Source organism: Anolis carolinensis, chromosome 5 (assembly GCF_035594765.1).
Source record: "Anolis carolinensis isolate JA03-04 chromosome 5, rAnoCar3.1.pri, whole genome shotgun sequence".
NCBI lineage: Eukaryota > Metazoa > Chordata > Lepidosauria > Squamata > Dactyloidae > Anolis > Anolis carolinensis.
Window position 1 is genome coordinate 25,809,236 of NC_085845.1, and position 23,368 is coordinate 25,832,603.

Consider the following 23,368-nt stretch of genomic DNA (forward strand, 5'->3'; position numbering starts at 1 on the left):
ATTGTCTATGCTGATACAGGCTGCTAGGAGTTGCAATCCAATATCTGCAGGCCATAATGCATCCTATTCCTTAGTTGCTCTATAACAATGAGCACTTATTTAAAGTGAGAACAAATCTTCTCTTGTTTTGAAGTGTTGCTTTATTTATAAGCCACTCTTTAAAAGCTTCTGTATTTAAAATTCTTATAGACAAACTCCTTTAATTATTTTGTGTACATACATCTTTCAAGAAAGAATATTTCAGTAGAATACTGTCTGCAGCTCTTTGTGAGAAACTGATAGAAGCAGATAAAAGAGATTATATCTTGTCCACTAAGCTAATGACATATTTCTATCCATATTTTCTTAAAATGCAAAGTAAGCTTTTTGAAAGACTTAATTTATCAATGTGTTTACTTAGTACTGCATTTTAGGTTAATGCATCCTGTATGAGTCATAATGTTTAGATACTGTTTCACTTGTTCATTAATGAGTGGGAGTTTCAACTTTTTGGGTACTCTCTGAGCTCCTTATATTACGCTGTGGTCAAATTAGTGAAAGCCAATTTTTCCAAATGCATAGCATCCACCCACAGTAAACTGTGAAGCATAACCAAGATTTTGACAATTCTTTTCTTGTTCTTTTCTCACATCCTAGTCAGACTAGAAGGTATTTTTCAATATCAGATAGTACAGCTGTATGTATATGTATGTATGTATGTATGTATATGTATTTATGTATGTATAAAGGCGAGAACACATGTTCTCAGCCTTGTACTTTGTAGATGTTTTGAACTTCATATTTCATGATCCCTTACTATATTATTACTATTATTAGCTGGGGCTTAAGTCCGTTGTAGTCCAAAATCTGAAGAGCAGCAGTTTGGAGAAGCTTGTAACCTCCAGAATGGAACAATGTAATTCAAGAGCACAGGACTGTGAGAGATCTGCACATTTTACAGTTGAATTTCTTGGAACAATGATTGTAGACTTGACTATTGAAATGTGAGATCCTTTATGTATATAACAGCATGCAGGGCTTCAATTGTTGAAGGTAATCCTGTGCTGTGGTTTTCATGGTTAGCATATGGAAGGGATAAAGTGAGAGCTGTGGGCTATATGTCCCTTCTCTATTTCTGGAAAATCTTGTTGCTGATGATACATTCCCTTGTAGGGTCACAGCTGTTGGATTCAATATAGGAAGTGTTAGGCACATGTTTACTGGTAGTTTATGAAAATAATATGATCTGTGATCATTCAGTTCATGTACTATGTGATCATTCAGTTCATGTGATACTGTGATCACTCAGTTCATGTACTATGAATCATTTGAATGATGGTGAAAATCCTGGAAGGTGTACTGGTGTGGGGTTTTTGCTATACAGGACAAGTTTTGGTTGATGGACATCTGCTTCAAAATATGTGGATCATATCTTACATTATAAAAGTGCTTACGTTCTTCTATCCTCCCTCTGTATAACTAAAATTTGTTCCCTCTCTCTCAGAATTTGGGAAGCATGAGAATGCATAGAGGGCTGAAAGTTGGGTTTCCAGGTGTCCTATTAATGGATTCAGGCTATTTTTTAAAAATCAGTGTAAGCAATCCTAAATCTTGCTAGTTCCTAAACACACTAACTTTATTAAAAAGTGTAAATATTTTCAATGCAGGTATTTCCAATGGACCACTACCCCATGGGGATGAATCCACTGTTCAATAATTCAAGCATGATTACATCTGATATATCACTTCGCACGGGTAAGACCTATTACTGCTTGACAGAGATTATTGGAGTGAAGCACACAGAAATTTATGTTTAAAATTATTAATAATTACTATTAGAAATATTAATATTGCATAAAAAGAGAGAACCTATCTTAGTCTTACATTACAATTTTCTTTCACTTCAAATTTTGCATGATAAAATTCTGAATTTTAAATATGTGTTCTTTAGACTACTCACTGAATATCGATCATTCTGAAAATAATTATAAATGTAAGAAAATGTAACTGATTTTGCTTTTCCTCTAGTTCTTATTTCCTTTTGCATGCTATTCTCTTTCTGTATGGCTGCAGGCAAGGATTCTCTTATTTTCTTTTATTATTGATCTTATCTAAATTATTCTACTGCTCTTCTAGGTATTTTATTGTAAGATACTGGAGCATGACTATGACAAAATGCTTAAGATAGAAAAGTCAGTAAAGTCCTTTGAGGTAGTGCTCCCAGGGTTATAGATAGCTGTGAATGTAAGCATTTGTAATAGAGTGTACAGTTAAATAAATACCACTTAATGGCCTTTGATTTGGTTTCGTCCTTAGTTCTAAATGTGTTCTTTCAGTTTAGTATTGCTAGTTCAGTTAATACTCTGCAGTTGTATTTTTTAAAAAGAGTATTGTGTTCCACATTTTACAAATTGCATAAAGCACAATTTGTATTTCATTCTGAAATTCTTTGCGTACTACCTGACAGTGCTTTCAACGAGTATTGCTCATTTCTTATTCATTTTACTCTCCTAACTTTTTAAAAGGAATGGTCTCTGGCCTTTACTCCAGAGTGAACTGTAATGATTAACTTATTACATATTGACATATAAAGTTGAGAGATATTTCTTGCCATGACTAGACTTCACTGGATCCTAAGACTTTGTTTTCACTGTGTTCACTTGGCATGAGCAAATATGCATTATATGGTACATAAAAATCAAGATCATGTCCAAAGTGGCAGGAAAAAATGTTCACTGTTAAACTACTGGGGAAGTTCTTATTCTTATGAAGTTTGCTAATGTAAGAAAAGTTAATTTTGTTCATCACTTAAATCTTCTTTCCATACAGCTAAGTGTTGCATTTTCTGTTAGATGTAAAATCATGAAAACTCCTACCATTTTTGTTTAGTATCTTCTTAAATAGTGGAAATGAAAGTTTTTTTATTCTGGATCCATATATATCAGGACAAACTACACATTGAATGTAATATGTCATACACACCTATGCCAGTGATTTTTTTCCTGGGAGCATACTGTATAGTGTAACCTGCAAGTTGGGAAAGACACTGGCATGTACCATGTTTTGCATTTTGCATAGTATGTATTACTCTTTACTTTTTGCAGTGTGTGAAGCCACTCTGATACTTAACACTATTATTGGATACATATTTTTGAATGGCTCTCATGGTTTATCACCTCCAGAACATTTTAGATCCCTGATTTCCTTGCAGAATACCCACAGAACTAGATTTGAAGTGTAAACATTTTCATTTGTACAATTGTAAGCAATGGCTTTTAGTAGTTCCAACTGCAGTAGATTCACTGAATCAGTGAGATTTATAGAAGTGTTGACTCACTTTTTAGCTGTTGATCTGATTAGTCTACTTTAATTGAAACTATTTATGGAATAAGAATTTTGACAGATTGGAGACTAATTTGTCTTGAAAAATTCATGTGCTTTTTTAGCATAGTAAATTGCATTTTCTTAACAGAAAACATTTTAAAGTGGTTTTCTACAGAGAACAATATTTATGTAAGGAAAAAGATATTTCTGTGCAGAAAGTGCTGCCACCTGAATAAAATACCCTGTGCATTTTGTCCTGTTTTGCAGTGAATAAGTTCTGATTTACGAATAATGGAATAGTGCAGCGTGCGGAATATTTGTTGCAGCAAGAGGAGAAATAGTAAAATTATTCATTCCTGCTTGTAAGAATGAAATTTACAAAGATTTATGTCCCTATTTGCTCCCCCTGTCCTGTCAACTGTTTGAAATGGAACTTATGCAGACATATCTTTGCACTTTTAATATGTTGAAGCATTATGTGGCTGTACATTTGTTTATACATGTGGTGCAAGGGAAAAAATATTTGAAAATTGACACAATGTAGATTTTTTAAAAAGTTTGTATGCATGAAAGCTCACCTTAAGGCTATAAAGGCGACATTGGAAAAGCAGTTTTTTAAAAAAAACAGCTATGAATAATTAACAAAATATTGGGAATATTATAACTGAGCAGCATCAAACAGTCTTAATCTACATCTGAACAAAACATTATTTGGTAGGGACCTTAGGGGCTATAGAATGCCCTCTGTAGAGAAGCTTGTCTGGTGTCTCATTGCCTTTTTGAACTTCAAACTTTTTAAAGCATTTTAGAGATGTTACATTTAACTTACTGAAATGAAAAGGCAGAACTTCCCAATGCCTATTTTGCTTCAGGTTTTTGGGGGTTTTTTTTACCCAAAAGAGGACTATGTGCTTCCATGCACCAGCAGAGACCTTGGCAAAGAATCCAGGTTACAAGTCAAGTATGATAAAGAGTTAGTCAGAAATCGATTAACTTGAATAAACTCAGATCTACAAGGTGAAATGAACTGTATCCCAGACTATTGAAGAAACTCGCTGACATATTTGCAGAACAACTTGCAATAATCTTTGAGAAAACCTGAGTGAGGTTACTGGAGTCGAGCAAACAGTATCCCTCTGTTCTAAAAGGAAGGTCTAGGTAACTACAGGGCATTACAACATTTGGAGAGTAGCACAGGGCTATATGCAGCTATGAAGTGAATGGCTTCTGGATTATGATTTTTGGTCTATGTGTAATATAATAATAATTATTTATTTATTTATTTATTTATACCCCCACCACCATCTCCCTGCGGGGACTCAGGGCAGCTAACATTGTTACAAAAGTAACAACACAATTACATTAGCACAATATACAAATGTTAAAACACAATAAGGTAATAAAACAAAAGTTAATACAACGGTAATAATATCAAACAACCACCAATACAATTCAGTCAAACTTCATAAGTTGGGGGACTGCAGCAGCAATATAAAGATAGAATCATTAGATTAAAATACCCAGACAAGAGGGATCTAGTAAAATTCAGAATAGAATTATAATGAGGCTGGTCATCCAATGACTGTCTCTGTATTTATATGTTAATGTTTTATGATTTTCATGATTTAACACACAGTGTATATTGTATTTTGTTTGCCTTATGTTAATGTGGCATTGAATTATTCCCAATTTGGAAGTCGCTCTGAGTCCCCTTCAGGGTTGAGATAGAGTTGGGTAAAAATAGAGTAAATAAATAAATAAATTTAGCCTGACCTCCTGTATGACCCATCTGCAAATATCTTGATGACAATGCAGTGATTAATAGGAGCCAATATGGGTTTGTCAAAAACAAACTCACAAGTTTAGTAGATGCTGTAGGTGTCATTTATTTGGATTACAGCAAAACATTTGTTAAGATCCTCGATTATATTCTGATTACCAAGCTGAGTAAATGTGGAATAGATGGAAACACCCTCAGGTGGATCCAAAATTGGTTGGAAACTGTGCTCAAAGAATTGTCATCACTTGCTATTCTTCACAGCCGAAGAAGGCCTTAAGTGGAGTGTCACGTGGTTCTTTTCTGTGGCAGACATACTTCAAAATTTTTATAAATGATTTAGATGATATGATATAGTCCCCCTACTGGTCATGCCTCACCTACGGTATTGTGTTCAGTTCTGGGCCTCTCATATTAAAAAGGATTATAAACTAATAGGAATGAGTTCAGAGAAGGACAACATGGATGAAAAGCGGTATGGAGAATTAACATATGAGGAGAAGTTTAAGGAGCTGGACATGTTCATGTTGATGAAGAGAAGATTGAGGGGTGACATAATACACCCTTAAAATACTTCAAGGACTACTACAAAGCGGAGGGTGCAGGTTTGTTCTCTGCTGTCACAGGGTCAAACTAGGTCTAATGGCTTTGAGTTTTAGGAAGGTAAAGTTCAATTGGGCATTGGAAGGAACTTTTTGACAACTGAGAGCAGTTTGGCAATGGGAGCCTCTGACTAGATTAGTGTGGGACTTCTTTCTCGGGATATTTTTTTTTAAAAAAGGTGTGGCCAGCTACCTGCTGAGGATTCTTTAGCTGGAGATCCTGCACTGAGCAGAAGGGCAAATCTGATGGTTTATAGGGCCCCCTTTAAGCTCTATGATACTATGATTCTGTTTCTACATTATAATATTATTTTAAGTATAACATTGAGGTCTGAGAAATGTATTTCTTTGATTTTTTCTATTGTTGTATTTTTAATTTATTGATCTCTGCTTTGAAATGCTCTGTTTTTTAAATACTGGTTTTTTTTGCTGCTTTAAAAGTCACCGGTTGTTTTAAAGGCAATAGATATTTTATCTTGTACCTTATCCAGAAACCCTTTATTGTAGACTGATTGATACATATTTTAAATAAATAGTATTTCTGACAAGTAACTTACTTACACTACATTTTTTTTCAGGTAACTTGTGCAGAATTTATTAAAATGGTTACATATAGCAGACTTCATGAGATTTTGATTTCACTACTATAGTGTTTTAAGATAGTTCTTCATTTGTTGAGCAGGATCGTGTTTTGTATCTGACTGCTTTCTTAAGGCATCATATTCATAATAGTAACTGTCTGAATGTTCTTAGAAATTGTAACTCCTATTTTTTTCTTTATCTTTTCCCTTGAATTAGCTGATGGGCCGTACCTTCAAATTGTTGAGCAGCCTAAGCAGGTAAGAGAAGACCCTTGCATTTTTAAAATACATGAAGACTTTGAAGTATCTCAATTGTTGAAGTACTAAATATAGTGTTGAGTAACACATTGCCACCTTATTTAATACAAAGTCTATCTACCTCATTACAGGTAATTTAATTTAATATTTCTTTTGTTTATTTATTTATTTATTTCCAGCATTTATATCCCGCCCTTCTCGCCCGGAGGGACTCAGGGCAGCTTACACAATTAGCAACAATTCGATGCCGACAACATAGTTAAAATCATAACAATATATAAAATCAATTAAGAACAATTAAATACAATATAAAATATAAGACATATGGTTAAATCAGTTCATCCAAGATTCTCATGCTTTATCTTGTTGAAGAAATATGTTGTGTAAGTTTCCTGGCAGGAGTCTAAATATATTTGTAAAAGGAAAATTGTCCTCTTTTTTTTTTACAAAAATGTTCTCAATATTTAAACATCGGATATTTTTGGTAACACAGCATTATTTTGGCAAAGTGTAGGTAAGAGACTGAGCACACAGTTGTTTGGTATGTTTTCTACCCAATGAACACATACTTCCCCAAAGACAGAATAGCAATGGTATATGAGGAGAATACAGAAACAACCCTTAAAGTGAAATGTGAGCATGTCAAGAATCTCTAAAACCCAAAGAGTCCCCCCCCCAATAGCTTTCAATTTTGTCCTGATGAGCAAATACTATTTTTGCTTGCTGTTGCAGCATCCATTCAAAATCAGTTGCTAAAAATGTCAGTTTTTAGAGATGATGAAATAATGATTCTCCTATTAGGTCAAGCCATAAACAAGCAGATCGGAGCTTCTCTGTTGCCACTTTGTTCCTTAAGTTATTTCAGGCAGAAACTGTAGTCCTAACATGAAGTAGTGGCATGGATGAAGGAGGAGGAAATGCAAAAGCCCAGTACTCCTGACTAGTATTTTACAGATTATGCCAGAACACAATCACTTTAGCGAGAAATTCCTTAGGCTGATAGTGGCTCCCTAGAATCTAAGGCAGAATTTTTTTTTATAAATTGTTGGTAACCTGCCTTCATTGGAGATGTATGGAATTCAGTCTACAACTTTCTACATGCAAAGATGCACTCTGCCACTGATCTAGGCCCCAGTTAATGATATCTCAATCATGTGATAAGAGGTGGTTGGATATGGGGTAGAGGTTTAATCCAAGGGTAAGCAAATTGAAGATTCTTCCATTTATTCTTTCATTTACTGTCATGGAAAACTTACAGATTGCAGTGAAACTCTTGTAGCTTGAAGACAAATTTCTGTACTTAAGCTACACTCTGGGAGACATACGTTGCATGCAGCAGGTTCTAGGCTGAATCCCCCATCTCGCATTAAATAGAGCAGCCAACAATTGATAAAGACCAGTGTTTTGGATTCTAAGGAATCACTGGCAGTCAGAGGAGATAATGCCTGACAAAACTATGGGGAAGTCATGCTGACACAAGCACCATTGGTTCAAGATGGCATGAGTCAACTATAAATAAGGCAGGGATAATTGAACAGATTTAGCAGTTACGGGAAGCAAAAAATAGAACAAATTAAGGCATTTCTACAGTAGACTTGCAGCATATACTCCATATGAAATTGGATTTCAAAGATTGCTCTAGTCTTTCAACTTGTCCTTGTAAAATGATAGCTTTCACTCCTTAGAATGCTGTAAATTTTTCAGCCTATTTTAATTGAATGTAACATTTCCGATGTAAAGCAGGGGGTGAAAACAAGAATTGGACAAAAGATTGGTGTCTGAGCTTTGAATTGAATTGCTAATTGTGAAGGCTGCTGTATGAGTAGGATAGCTACCAGTGAGTTGTAAAGGATATGAACTGTGAGAACTCATATAGTGAAAGCTTGTAGTTCCATCATGTATTGTTTCAATACCTTTTCTTTATTCTGTTAAGAAGTTAAAGTATTTTACAGTGTACTTATATCATTGCCACAATTTTGAAAGTTATATTGAGGCTTAGAGAATGTAATTGATCCAAGTTTGTGTGGAGCATGAGCCCATTCACATGCTGCAGAAAAGATCTTGAACACTAAAAAAGTTGTGCTTATGTGCTCTTTCAAGAATTAAAGAGCCCTTCAAATACATATCTTATTTTTGATGGTATACATACATATGGAAGTCATGGCAGTCATGACTGAGAGTAAAGGAGCTTTGTAGGATGCTAAAACCTTTCCCCTAAAAAGGCTCAGTACCTAGGATAGCTCATTTAAAGTTTGAACTAAACTGCAGAGAAGATTCATCACCCTTCCTTTTTGGAAGCCACCAGCCTACATCCATGTGTGCTTATTTCTTTTTGAAAAGAGGATAACACTCAATTTATTTCATGGGGTAGACTTTAATTCTTGAGAGATTTAAATAAAGTAAGATAGCAGTTAGGATACAGCATAATACTAGAATAGGTTTGTCCATGTCTTATATTATGCCAGCCTTAAAAATATTTGCCTGTATAATTTTAATGTTTATAATGTTGAATCTATATGTGGTATCTAACAGAATAGAACAGAAAAGAGGCAGCAGAAGAAGAAAGATGATATCATTTATCTCTTCTTACACATACAAAAAGAAACTAGGATATTATTAACTATTTAAAAATTACTCATCTTAGAGGGGGTTTCGCTTCCGCTACGTTTGTGAAGGACCATCACATGGTGGACTTCCTGGAGCTTCAAGTGAAAAGAATAAGAAATCATATCCACAGGTTAAAGTAAGTGAGTGATTTATTTACTGTTTTATTTCACATGGTTATAATTATTACACTGCTCATTATTATGGGACTTTAGAGAATAGGAGAGAACATTTACTTTCTAGAAAGATAACATGTGTGTAGTAATTCCACTGCATCATATTCAGTTTATTAAACATTTCAGTGTAAACTTCTGTGCAGAAAAATGGATATGCTGGATCATTTGATTTTAGATGGATTGGATGTGTGGGATGGAAATATCTGAAACAATAATAATTAACTGTAATATTAATGGAAACTTCCTGACACAAAAAATTAGCTGGGATGATATCTGGAATTTTGCAATAGGTATCTTCCGTCTATTGTTTTCTGTCTGTATTGTTCATACAATATAGATGAGGGTGTCATATAATGGCAGCAAAAGGGTAAACCGTTTATCACAGATAGTTTGCAAAAGATAATACATTTGTATAGAAACTCAGCAACCAAAGCAATGTGAGAATGACTGAAACAGCATTTGGCCATGTGGTAAAAATAACTCTACAATTGTAACAGATATAAAAAAGAAAAATACAACAATATTTCTGTGACAGGATATTTTACATGAATGTAACTAGGATTAAGGCTTATCCTGTTCTAAGTTTTGACTGTTATTTTATTATTGATATTTGTATAGCCCTGAAGAATGCCATTCATGTCGGTGTATATGCCAAAGCACATTGAGCTTTTTACAGAATAGAATACTCATGAAGTCTTTTAAAACAATACAATATAGATTGTCAATAAGTACATATAGACTTGTCTTTTCCTTTGTTAATGATTTACATATATATGTTGAACAGCATATGGCACACAACCCAGTGCTGAGAGACACCACATTTATTTATTTACTTACTTCATTTATATCCCACCCTTCTCACCCTGAAGGGGAGTCAGGGTGGCTCACAACAGGCACATCTCAATGGCCAGGGTATTAAACAGGAAAACCCCAGCACCACTTCTGAGTACAACTTTCCAAGAAGGACGGGTTTAGCCCAGGTTTTTAAAACACATGTGCAGACAATGCCACTGTGTATAGTTTGTCAGTCATGGTGTACTTCAGTTAGTAAACATAGCTAAGAAAAGAGCAAATATTTTTACGTACGTCTTATCTCTTTGGTTTCCTTATGTCTTAAAGGTGGCATTTAGGGCCAAACTAGATGTGACAGAGACAACTATGTTTGCTCATGTGTCTGCCCTATTCAAACATAAAGCCAAGAGTGGGAAGAAAGGTCTATTTTTTACCAAAGAAGGTAAGTGCAGGTGATAGGAGTTGAGGCTTCACCTTCCTCCTTCCTTATCTCATTGCACTCCATTGCTACAAACACTTTTCCTCCCAGCTCTGGCTTCAATATCAGGAGTGAGCCAAGCTACCCAGAAAAGTGCCTCACATTATGTATGGAGAGGTAAGGATCCTCTCAATCTATCACTTTGTCTTCTCCCCTCCAAAAGTATCCCTCACATATATGAATGGAATGGATTTGTGAATACACGAATATGGCTACCTCAGTCAGATTGAGCTTGACTTTAATATACACGTATGACAGAGAAGCTCCTTTTTGCAAAGCCTTTTCTTGCTATTCAGACCAAGTTTCCTTCATTATCTGTCTGGCTGCAAGATTTTTAGTATCATCAGTGTTGGGAAGATGATGAAAAAGGATTGGACACAGTAGCCTGTTTGCAGTAAATCACGTAAAGCTTTTGCTGGGAAAGAATGAACTTCTACTGCAGCTAATCGTACTGTAGTTTTTGTGCCTTACTACAAAAAAATAAATAGTAAACAGGCGCTGCCATCTTTAGTGAACATACATGAAAAGGAAAAAAGAGAAAAGGAGAAAGAAGGTAAACTGAACTCAGCAGTTACCTCCAACATATTTAAAGGAATCATTGATTTGTAAGTTTGACCACTAAAATGGAAATCATAATAAAATGTTTAGTGGTAAAAGAAAAAAAAATGTCTGGATACATTTTGGAAGATGGTTCAAAATGATCTGCTTACTTGTGCAAGGTTTTATCTATGCATATGTTTTAGTTTTGATTGAACATGTTGAAGTTGTCCACATTTTGGTGATATAGAAATCTATTTTTATACTTTCTAAATAATTTCTATCACTGGTACCAAATTTTCTGTTAAACAAGTAAATCCAGGAATGCATCTGCTTTGTTGACTGACATATACCTGCCTGTCGGGAGCTCATTGATGAATAGATTTTACATATTTGAATAGGTTACGTTTAGAGTCTTGGAATATGTATACATCCTTCCATGGCAACACCTGTTGGAAGAGGCTGGCAGAAATATTTGGGGAAGTTCCCCAAGGCTACTTTACTGACTTGTTGGTGCCTGTCCTTGATTTCAAGTTTAGCCACTAGAAAAGAGAAATATTTTATATACCATTTCCCTACCATCTGCTTTCCTCCTGCCCCTGAAGCTGCTTCTTTTTCATAAATGAGAATACCTTTCATAGGCTTAGCACAGTGCTCTAAATAATGGTCGGTCAACATAGCCTTTGTGGTATAGTGTATTTTACACGCAGGTAGCCAGAAAAGCTACGTTATGGAGCAGAATTAGTTGTTATGATTACCCCAAGGCATTTGAACTTTGGTTATATGCTGAGAGCAATCACAGGACATTCAGAACAAAAGTCGCATTATATGGCTATAATTCCAAATTGTTCTCTTAAATGAGAATTCTGCCTTTAGTTTCAATTGATATTTGTTAAGTTTTTCTAGATTTGCTTTTGTGCATTTTGGTAAACAGTTTTTTTACATTCTATGGCAATACATTCCAACTTGAATATTTGTCCCTAGTACTTTAGCAAAGCCTCTGGCATGGCTTGGCTGGACTGAACTGATAGAAGGCTTAGCATATTTAGTTGTGCAAGAACCAAAGCAGTGTTCCATCCATCTTCACAGAATCAAAGAAAAGTTGGCTGAGATTAACATCTTTCAAATGAAAATGGCAAAGATTGCTAAGAGGTCCAGACCAGAAGGAAGCCTAAAAAATGGGAAGCCCAAAGACAGCAAGACACTGTAGAAAGGGTGAAAAACATGTCATACAACTAAAAAGAAATCTCTGAAAGGAAGACAGAATCATAGAATGATAGTGTTGGAAGAGACCACATGGGTCATCTAGTTCATTCCCTGCCATGCAGAAAAAGCACCATCAAAGTACCCCTAACAGATGGCCATCCATAGATGGCTTATGAGCTGAGGGGGTTTAGCTCCAATACTGCCCCCGCCGTGGATATTAAAAGCAGTGGATTCCCAAGTCCCATTATAACATAGTTAAATTATATCCTTTATATGAAGTGGGAAAATCAAGGATTGTCTTTTGGAATTTTTTCTGGTGAGGGGAATATTTTCAAGAAGTGGATGATTGAATTCATGGATATGAAAAACTGACTGTAATGACATAGCAAAATGGTGCCCCTTATATAAAATGGCGAACAAAGCAAATTAGTGCTATAGAGAGCCTTACAATCTGTGAAATAGCAAGATATTCCTACACATCAGTATAGTGCTCAGTGTGCAGCTGAATCAGTGGTTTATGAACATCTGGGCATTTATAGTTTCATACTCCTTTACTAGAATAGGGAAGCAAAGTACCTTATATACACATGTATAAGTCTAGAAATTTTAGTCAAATAATCAACCTCCAAGACCTGGGTTGACCTATCCATGAGTTAGTGTGACTAAGTTAATTCTTAGCAGATAAAAGGAACCATCCCCTTCTCTGAGTAGCATTGTGAAACGTGATCTCTTCAACCTGGGGTCCTCCAGGTGTTTGGGTTTACAACTCCCACATGCCCTAGCCAGCTTGTTCAATGATCAGCAATTCTGGGAGTTGAAGTCCAAAACACCTGGAGGGCTGCATGTCATCCATCTCAAGAGAACCTAAAAGGAGAACCAAGCCCATCTAATATTTCAACCATGGTGCTGCTTTTGGCCTTTTTGAATGCCTGGGCAGGAAAATGGCAATGGTAACCAGGGACAATTGACCCCCTATAAGGTAGCATTGGTGCTTTCCTCTCTTTGTGAAATGACTCTCAACTTATCCATGGGTCATATCAAAATACATAGTTTTGGCCCCAAAACCTGCAGTTTGCTTATACATACGTACAGTATGTGGGAAGACAACTAAAAATTAACATAATGCAAGCCTAATTTCTGAGCCTGGAAATGCAGTTTTGGCAAGTAAGTATAAAAAGGATTAACCTGTGGGGTCCATGCAGGGGAAGCTTATACAAAGAGAAGGGGTAGAAGGAGATAATTGGAAGTATGCTCAGCCCTGTTCCTCAACATAAAATTGCCCTGCTTGGGTATGCTCCCCTATGCATTAACTAACTGAGGATGGATGATAGGTCTACACTGTGAAGGTGGGGAACCTGTGGAACAAGTGGGTTGTGTTCACTTTGCATGCCATCATTTTATTTTATTGTCTGTCTGCTATATATGTATTTAATTTTTCTTCTGGAATTATAGCATTTGTATTAGTAAACAAAAAAAAAGTAAATTTGAAGTGCAGCTGAAACCATAAAATGGCAAGTAGGATATGAAAGCTGTTCATATGGCCTGAAACTCCTTTTTTTTAAAAAAAATGTCACATTATGACTCAAACTTATATTCAGCTGTAATGAAACCAAACTTTCTCTCAACTAGGATGAAGTATTCATGTCAGCTAAATGTTAAACACAATGGGATTAAGGACTTCTTATATTGCCAGTGTCATAAAAATTACCACAGTATTTCTCCATCTCATCTCTGCCTTCAAGGGCTGATTTTCTTACTCTGTCTCTCCCCCCACCCCACCCCACAAATGATGATGTTGATGTACATCTGTTAAGAAAATACACAGACTGCAGCCATAGAAAATTAAACAGAGATTGGGACATACAATAAGATTGTCAAGTTTGGAAGGAAAAAAATAACTCTTGTGATTTTTAATGAATTGTATCATTGGCTGGAATAATGGGTCTCTAAGGTACAGATTTAATGACGAGATACCTGTCTTGGCGCTCAGCTGCATTGCCTGGCAGGCTCGTGTGCACGGGCCTGCCAGGGCCTGCAGCCAAGCGCCGAGTAAAGAGAATGGATGGAACAAAGCGTAAACACAAATTTAACAGACTATACAGATACCGGGGCCATGACTAGGACACATACATACATACATACATACTCAGATTTTTCCCCTCAAGGATTTTACATTAAAGAAAAATGTGGGGGTTTTTTAAAATGCAGAAGTCAATACGTTTGCAGAAAATAAAATATTTGATGAGGGGAAAAAGCTTTTCATTCTTGCATTTAAACAAGTATTCGAATTTTCACTTGGGGGAATTTTTGCACATAATTCATGAAATCCTAACAAAAAATTGCAAAACATCTAAAAGATCATTAAGAATAACATGTGTTGTGTGCTATTATGGGAGCTATTTTTGAAGCAAAACCTGAGGATAAAAAATCTTTTTCTGCTTATTGTTCTTTTAAATACTTTTATCTCATTTATTTTACATTATTTTAAATTTTAAGGTGTAAATGCCTCCAATTGTTATATTCTGTAATTTTTTAAAATGTGGATAAATATTGCACCTTATAAAGCGTTTTAGGGAGCTAGCATTGAGTAGTGGTTTCAGCGTTGTATGGCTACTTTGGGGATGTCTCTCTCAACCTCAGAGGAAGGCAATTTTTTTTCATGTCAGGAGCAACTTGAGAAACTACAAGTTGCTTCTGGTGTGAGAAAATTGGCCGTCTGCAAGGACGTTGCCCAGTGGACGCCCGGATGTTTCGATGTTTTTACCACCATTGTGGGAGGCTTCTCTCGTGACCCCACATAGAGCTGGAGCTGATAGAGGGAGCTCATCCACGCTTTCCCTGGGTTGGATTCAAACTGGCAATCTTCAAGTCAGCAACTCAACTTTCAAGTTAGCAGTCCTGCCGGCACAAGAGTTTAACCCACTGTACCATTGGGCGGGGGGGGGGGGGGGGGCTTCAAGGCAAAGGTAATCTCCCTGGACAAATCTAGCCAAGAAAACCTTTTGATAGGGTTAGCATAAGTCAGAAACAACTTGAAGGCTCTCAAAAACATGCCTTTGTAACTCAGCAAATTCTTAACCACACCAATATAGAATGTGTTGCAGATATCAGTGCAGAATCACAAATGAAAAATTGATCCATACTAAGAGTATTTGTTCTGCTTCTTACAGATCTGCAATTACGCTGGGCCAGCAAAAGTTATTGTACAGTTAGTCACAAATGGAAAACACGTCCACCTTCATGCTCACAGCTTGGTGGGAAAACACTGTGAACAAGGCGTATGCACTGTAAATGCAGGACCAAAAGACATGGTTGTGGGGTAAGTACATTAGTATATATGCAAAATATTTTGTCTTTGTGCTCCTGTGAATTACACAAATGGATTTCTCACCTGTGTAAGCCCTCTTGGGGAACATTTTAGATCTGTTCTTCTTTCTTTTTTTTAGTATGAATCCCGTTCCTTTACTGAATGTGCCTCAGCTATTTCTCCTCAGTGTGAGCAGCATCGACTAGATCATTGTCTTCTGTCAAATTTCACATCCTCTCCTTCTCTTACATCTTCTGATTTTTCTCCTCATTTCCAGTTTAGCGGGACACCACCCTATTATTATTTCATTCAGTGTGGCTATAATAATTGAGAGCAAAAATTTGACTGCCAGGAGAATAGGAAGCATTCAAGCACCTAATGCCCAAAGCATGTTTTTTTGTCAAGTTTGAACAGAGTCATCAGGTATTAGAAGTGTAAGTAGAAAGACCAGACTGCTTCTTAGATGTGCTCTGCACGGACCAAGTGGAAGCAACCCGCAAAATTCACCGCAGTAACAAAAGAAGCTGACACTTCACAGTAGAATCCATTGTTTCTTTGATGTATCAAAGGAGTCTTTTGTGGTTTGTTAGTTTTTTGCTTGCATACCCAATTGGAGTTGGTAATTTTATCATGGCAGAGAAACAAAACATTTAGCTGCGTGCACCTGAGGCAAATGTTTGACATAATGTTAAAGATCTCAATAGAAATTTCCATAGTGTTGTATGTATCCCAAGAAGAGTAGAGTTAAATGAGGAAATCTGTGTACCATTTTGCTGAAATTGTAGTGTATGTAATAAATGTAAACAATAACTTTAATTAAATGTGTTTTGTTTGCTTTTTGAAGAAAGCATGGTTTTTATTTATCGTCATAATTCTTCTGTGAAAGTAATCTGTATTTCAGATAGAAATTTCAGGCTGAGAGTTAACCAAATGCCCAAGGCTATTCAGTCAATAATAGCATGATGCACACCTGGGATTTAATAGTTCTTGTGTGGATGCCAAAGTATTTTGATTACACATGGGTTTTCTGATTCCCACTTCATTGCTTCTCGTTTATTGGAAGCTGTTCTCAGCAACTTTCAGGACAAACTGAAAATGTTTACTTGTGGCTTTTTGGATCCTCTTGTTCTCTCCACTCTTCTTCCTACTATTCTCCCATTTGCAAAGTTTAAGCTGGTAACGTGACCAGGTGCAAAAGAAGGTAAACTCTTGCATCTTTTAATATTTGAATAAGAAACAGGAATGTCATGGAAGTTACACCTAGGGAAATTCCATTTTGTATACACCTATTTTAAAAGTCCTAACCTGGTTTGCATCTGCCCCTGCAATATGATGGCCTCCAGATATCTGGGCTACAGTTCTCCATGAGGCCCAGTTTGCATGGTCAGAGGTTAGGGAGTTGTAGGAGTTGTAGTCCAAAAATTTGGAAGACATTGTTTTCACTATTTTGGAGCTAATGTGTCTGCTGAATTAGTGTTCTCAATCCTGGATCAAGTTAACTGTCATGCTTGCTCTAGCAGTGTTCATAACAGTATGAAGTTGACATAAAGATTAGGAATACTGGGCTGCTTAGAGTTTTATGTTCCAACTGTAAAGCAAAAAAGACAATACTAAATCTTAGTTAAGCTACTTCCCTTTTGAAATAAATTGTTCAAATAACATGCGAATGGCACTGTTTCCAGGACTGGGCCAGGTTTTCATTAAGCACTGGTTTGATGTCTTTTGCTCAGATTTTTAGAGCGTATATGTCAGTCTTGAAAAGAATGGTGAGACAGAAGCTGCTTTTAAGATATGAAAGCGTCCTGCTTTTGATGTTAAGACCCAACTTGCCAATAGCTTGAGTGCAAATTTCAGATTTCTTCTGTGAAGATTTGGCTTCTAATCTTGAAAGATTTGTCATATTTCCTGTTACGTATCTGCCTGTTACCACTACTCAGGCATTCTGAAATAATAAATTTGCCCTTTTAGGAGCCAATAATGATTTTACTCTCTTTCTTTTGTTCATTGGTGATGAAGGTTTGAAACAAAACAAATGTTCTTTGCCATTTATTTACATTTATAAGGCCATAATTCCTGTAAAGAAGTGTGTACATGTTTCCCTCCCACATTTTATTATCTTATCATAACAGTAATGTGAAGTAGATTGGCTGGAAGATAGTGACTGGGCCCAAGATCAGCCAGTAGTCTTTACTACTAAAATGAGCATTTGAATCTAGATCTTTTGGCCTTTTTGAATGCTTGAACCATTGCAGTACTTTGATGTACAACAGTAATCTCAAACATGGCAGTCGCATTTTAACAATCCCATTTCCCTTGTAGTTGGAGGCTAGGGACTAAAACAAATATGAAATATGGAAATGAAGAACAGCAAGCTCTAGAACATGAGACATAGCATAGAATCTCTAGAAATAATTATCCTATGCTTTTGTGTAGGTTTCCAAATCTTGGAATACTACATGTTACAAAGAAGAGAGTCTTAGATACATTGGAAACGCGCATGATAGATGCCTGTAAAAGGGGATATAATCCCGGACTCCTAGTACACCCTGATCTAAACTATATACAAGCAGAAAGTGGAGGGGAGAGGCAGCTAACAGGTGAGTAAAGATGTTCACATCTAGATAAAATAGCTTTATAAACTAAAAATCTTCTTGTTTCTATCAACTCTAGTTTCTGTGGTATATAAGATGTTCCCTCTCCACTTTATATGTTTTCTCCTGTTTATAGTATTTCTTGAATGAGAAATTGTATTTAATTGAAGGAGAGGAAGTTTCTGAAGCAGTTTCTAACATAAAGTAAAATAAAACAGAAAATAAAGCTTATTTCTGTGTTAGAACCGCACACATTATTGTTCAGTTTACAAATGTCTCACACTCCTGATCACCAGCTATGTATTTTTTATTTTGTTCAACCTGCTTTTTATGTATTTGTTTGGTTGATTTAGGGAAGTTAGGGAGGAATGCTTAAGTTCTATTGTTTAGTATGGGGAAGTACAGAGTCATTTCATGTAATGCATACTTTACAACAAGCCCTTCATTTGTCTGCTGAAATGGCTGAGACTCGTCTTAATTCAACCTCTTCCTCTCTCTCTGTCAGACACATGTGTTATTGCCACCTTATGCCTCCATTCCAGACACACAGCCATAATCATTCAACTTCCTTTTTCATTGGTTGCAGAACGAGAACGGGAAATTATTCATCAGGCAGCACTTCATCAGACAAAAGAAATGGACCTTAGTGTTGTGCGGCTTATGTTCACAGCATTCCTTCCTGACAGCACTGGCAGTTTTACAAGAAGACTTCAACCTGTCCTATCTGATCCTATATACGATAGCAGTGAGTGTCTTATCTCCTCTTCATTCTGTGGCTAAATCCCAGTCCACTAGTTGTTTCATTTTTTGTTTAATCATTAAAGCTGCATATAAAGGCAGATCTTCTCTTAATGTTTTTAAAGTAGAATATCATTTAATATCAACTGAACATAATGCAGAGCACATGAGTATAGTTTGCAGTGAGCAAATGAGAGCTTAGCACCAAACTATGTGATTTACTTTCTTTACTCTCCCTTCAACTGTAAGCATTGAGAACTCACTTGTTAGAGCACATGATTATATCTTTAGTATTCATACCTGAGAGGATTTACAAAAAAAACAACTCCATGGGTACCAATTGAGATATTTTGATACTTACCATACAGAGGAGGATTAGGAAGATGATATCTCCAGAAGGGGAGAAATTTTAAGTTTCTTCTCTCAGTGCAGAATGATTCAGGGCCATATGTTGTTACACTGAAGAAGAAATGGAATGCACATGTAGATTGTGCTATACATGCAGAGTGACTTTTTTTAGACTATGAGGAACAGATGTATATACACCTTATGGTAGTGAGAGCAGATTTCCACCTCTGTACCCATTTTAGGTGTGAAGTTATGCACTCAGAGTAGTGTGTCAATGCAGAGAAGCATTATGTATTGCTGACTATTTATTATTTTGCAAGGAAGGAAAAATTCTGCATATTCAGCATTTCTCATGTATTGCATTGCCATGACTTTTAGTATTTGTGTAGTGATTGTTTAGTGGATACCCTAGTCGATATTTTCACTATGCTGAAATCATGTAATAATCTTTGTATTATGGCTTTCACTGTGGCTGTAAAATAATATGGAAAAGATGAGGCAAATCTCCCAGCATTTGCTATTTGTTTCTAACCATTATATTTATTTTGTTGTTGAGTTTTTACTAACTGAAAACACAACATTGCAAAAGGGGGAGAGGAAAAAATTCCTCTTACTAGAATAGTAATGATTTTCCTGTTTCTTTATATCCATTAGAAGCCCCTAATGCATCCAACTTAAAAATTGTCCGGATGGATCGCACAGCAGGCTGTGTGACAGGTGGAGAAGAAATTTACCTTCTTTGTGACAAAGTTCAGAAAGGTGAGACCTTGGGAGGCTACACTTCTCGTGTTTGAGCATGTTTGTATAATCACTGGGTGTAAGTGTGATCTTCTGATAAGAATGTCAGATTAAGACTGAAGGCTATTAAACCTAGAAACAATTAGCTAATTAAGCTTGTCAAATTATTAACCTGTTAGCCTTTTCTACAGATGTGGCTTAACACCCTATAAATCCCATTCTGTAATGAGTTGATTTTGGAGGTAACTGCGTCTTCCTGATCACACTTACATTCAAGATTTTAGTAAAATTATGGAAATAAAGAAAATGTAAAAATAATTAGGGACCAGTGTTTTCCAGCACATTCCTACTATTAATTTGTGACATTGTTCAATACCAGAGATATGTGTTGGTAACTGTCATTGAAACAAATGTCACTATTGTTAGGTTTTATTTGACATTCTAGTAAAGTAAGAGTATTGTAAAACATTTTGTTTAATCTTTGCGTCAATGGTTTGTGACAGTGTTATGTTCAGTTTTTTCTTCAGTTTTTGGAATGAATACAGTATCTGTCCTGGTGTTTTGCTATGTTGATATTGCAGTGTTACATTACACAATATGTGTGTGTGTGTGTGTGTGTGCATGCGCGCACACACAAATGATGTTTCCTGGCATGTGGCATATGGCGAAAAAGCAGCCTATGCATTCTGCAAAAAAAAATTAATAATCAAGTCTATTTTGTATTATTCCAACTTGGACTAAAGTTGATAAAAGAGGAACAGAATTTGCTTTGATATTTTGTGATCAACTTTCTTGAACTCTGAGAACGTCATTCCTGATCCAGGAAAAGGAAATGAAAAGTTTATATTAATTGCTTGAAAAAGACAGAGTAAATGGAAACCCCAAAGTGGGGGTTTCCCTTTACTTAGATATGGTTTCCCCTTATGAGCTCATTTATTGAAATCTCTGTCATTGATCATTTAAATATATCATGAATGTCTTAGGAAACGTTTTTGATAAAGACGTCCCAATCAAAGGATGGAAGATAGAGTGTCCATCTGTTATTATTTTACCATAACATAGTTTCCTTAGATTTATTTTTATCATGCTGTTGTTCAGAATTTTTCCTTATTGTACAAATGACAGTGCTGCCTGTTCATACTAAACACCAGTTTTCATTTTTATGGTTATTGATGCAATATGTTTGTGAAACATCTTGCATCAGTATTTCACATTCCTTCTTTCTTCGCTGTGTTAAAATTGTGGAGTGAGGGAAGCCAACCTATTTATGTGCATATCACATGTCTTATATGCACACAATACAGAAGCAAATTGTTCTAAAAATTGATAGCATTTCACTGGGAAGCTGATAAGGCATAGAATTAACTAATACTCCATTATCCCCAAAGCCCTTTATAACAGCAACGCCTTTACCCACATAAACGCAGGAGTTAAGTGAGTTTCTATGGGGAAAAGATCTGCAATTCAATTACAACTAAGAAAAGATGTAAAAGGCATATTATTCCACATAACAGTTGGGTGAGTACAGAGAAGCAGATCAAGTCATCAAGATCTGTTTTGATTGGACAAACATACTTCTACTGTAGGATGTGGACATAAATGTGTCTTGGCACCAGATCTTTAGGACTCTCGAGATGAATCAGAATACAAATCCATTATTCTAGCTAATTTTAAAGTCCAAGGAAGCATCATTGAAATCTCCACAAAATATAATCATACAGTTGGAAGAAACCACAAGGGCCATCCGTTCAAAACATGTGACAACAAAACTAGCAAAGATGATATAAAATGGCAGTTGAGTGATCCATACAGTTAACTTTTCAATCTAGACTGAAACTGCCTATCTAACACAGTCAGGCAAAGGATTAACATATATCATAACTGGTTGGAAACTTGTGTCATCAATACAGATGATATTCAGATCCGCTTTTATGAAGAAGATGAAAACGGTGGTGTCTGGGAAGGGTTTGGAGACTTTTCACCTACCGATGTACATAGACAGGTAGGTTCAGTTGTCAAGATGTATTAATAATTATGCATGCAAATAATATTGACTTTGGTTAATTTGTAACCATGTTTGTGGTCTGATATATTTTACTGCTGTGTTGCCTTCAGTTTGTCTTGGGGAGATGGTTGTCTTTAGGAAAAAAAAGAGACAAGTAGGGTTTTTTCTTTCTTTTCTGAAACAAGACTCTTCTCATCTTCATCATGTTATGAACAGTTCTCAGGCTTTCAGTGTTTGAAAGGGCTATTGCAACATAAGCAGTAAGTAGGAAGTCACTCTAATTGTTCAGCAAACATAATAGGTGATATATAACCAAAAGTGCTGTTGTACTATCTTTGGGCGATGGGTAGAAAAAATGTGACAATTATGTAGACAAATGTCTGTTGTTATATCTAATTGTCAATTTCATATTAACCTACAGTTTGCCATTGTATTCAAAACACCAAAATATAGAGATGTCAATATTACAAAACCAGCATCTGTTTTTGTCCAACTACGGCGCAAATCGGATCTGGAGACAAGTGAACCAAAGCCTTTCCTATACTACCCTGAAATCAAAGGTAATGTATTAGTATTATTTGTTTTGTCCATAAAAAAAGAAATACAGATTTTTAGAATGCTATTGATATGGGAATTTTTCTATATTTCATAACATTGTGTAATGAGTATACTTGCTAATGTTCATATAGTATATAAGTTATACTTTACTATTTCCCCCAGAAATAATAAATAATATTCACTATGTCCCCTCAACAGAATTGATATACTAATAAACATCGGGTCCAAGGGAGGCCTGAAATCAGTGTTTTGTATGCATGTATCATGTGTATATTTGTATGTAGCACTGTGCTTCATTACATGTGACCATAACTGTGAAGCTTTTTCTGCTCCAGTGATGACAAATGTATTACGGAGCCATATACTTATGCAGGAAAATTAGATCAGAATAGCTTCTGCACAAAAATAAACTGCTATTTAAACCATACTTCTTGAGCCTGATGCCACCCAGATTTGGGTTCTAATCATAGTGGTGAGTATGAAGGGATTTGTAATCCAGCTAAAGAAAGAGGAAAGCAACAATATGTAATATAAAATGGAATTTGTTGAGCAAAAAAGAATAGTATTATTTATTAAGGTATAAGGAGGGACCTTTGCCACTGCTTTTTTCTTCAGAAGAAGATAGAAACTGCACAGACCTGTTGTTCGATCATTTCTTCCTGATGGGAGTGGGAATACTTGGCATGGTATAGGTATCTTTATTTTGCCACTTGTGAAGGAGTGGTTTATTCTTTATCTGTCAGCCATTCATGAAGACAATGTGTGTTGG

General features: G+C 35.9%; 1 protein-coding gene across 3 annotated transcripts in view; it reads left to right on the forward strand.

Annotated features, from left to right (window-relative positions):
* Window positions 1-23,368, forward strand: part of nfkb1 (nuclear factor kappa B subunit 1) — a 64,449-nt gene that overhangs the window by 17,967 nt on the left and 23,114 nt on the right. For 2 of the 3 annotated variants that reach the window (XM_062982411.1, XM_062982412.1), the window contains exons 3-11: window positions 1,647-1,734; window positions 6,481-6,521; window positions 9,166-9,264; window positions 15,485-15,633; window positions 18,055-18,218; window positions 18,799-18,957; window positions 19,953-20,057; window positions 21,947-22,038; window positions 22,463-22,601. In XM_062982411.1, coding sequence (XP_062838481.1) covers window positions 1,647-1,734; window positions 6,481-6,521; window positions 9,166-9,264; window positions 15,485-15,633; window positions 18,055-18,218; window positions 18,799-18,957; window positions 19,953-20,057; window positions 21,947-22,038; window positions 22,463-22,601 — 1,036 coding nt within the window. Of the gene's footprint in view, window positions 1-1,646; window positions 1,735-6,480; window positions 6,522-9,165; window positions 9,265-10,400; window positions 10,536-15,484; window positions 15,634-18,054; window positions 18,219-18,798; window positions 18,958-19,952; window positions 20,058-21,946; window positions 22,039-22,462; window positions 22,602-23,368 lie in introns of those variants that run through there. The other variant, XM_062982413.1, reaches the window with a different exon arrangement.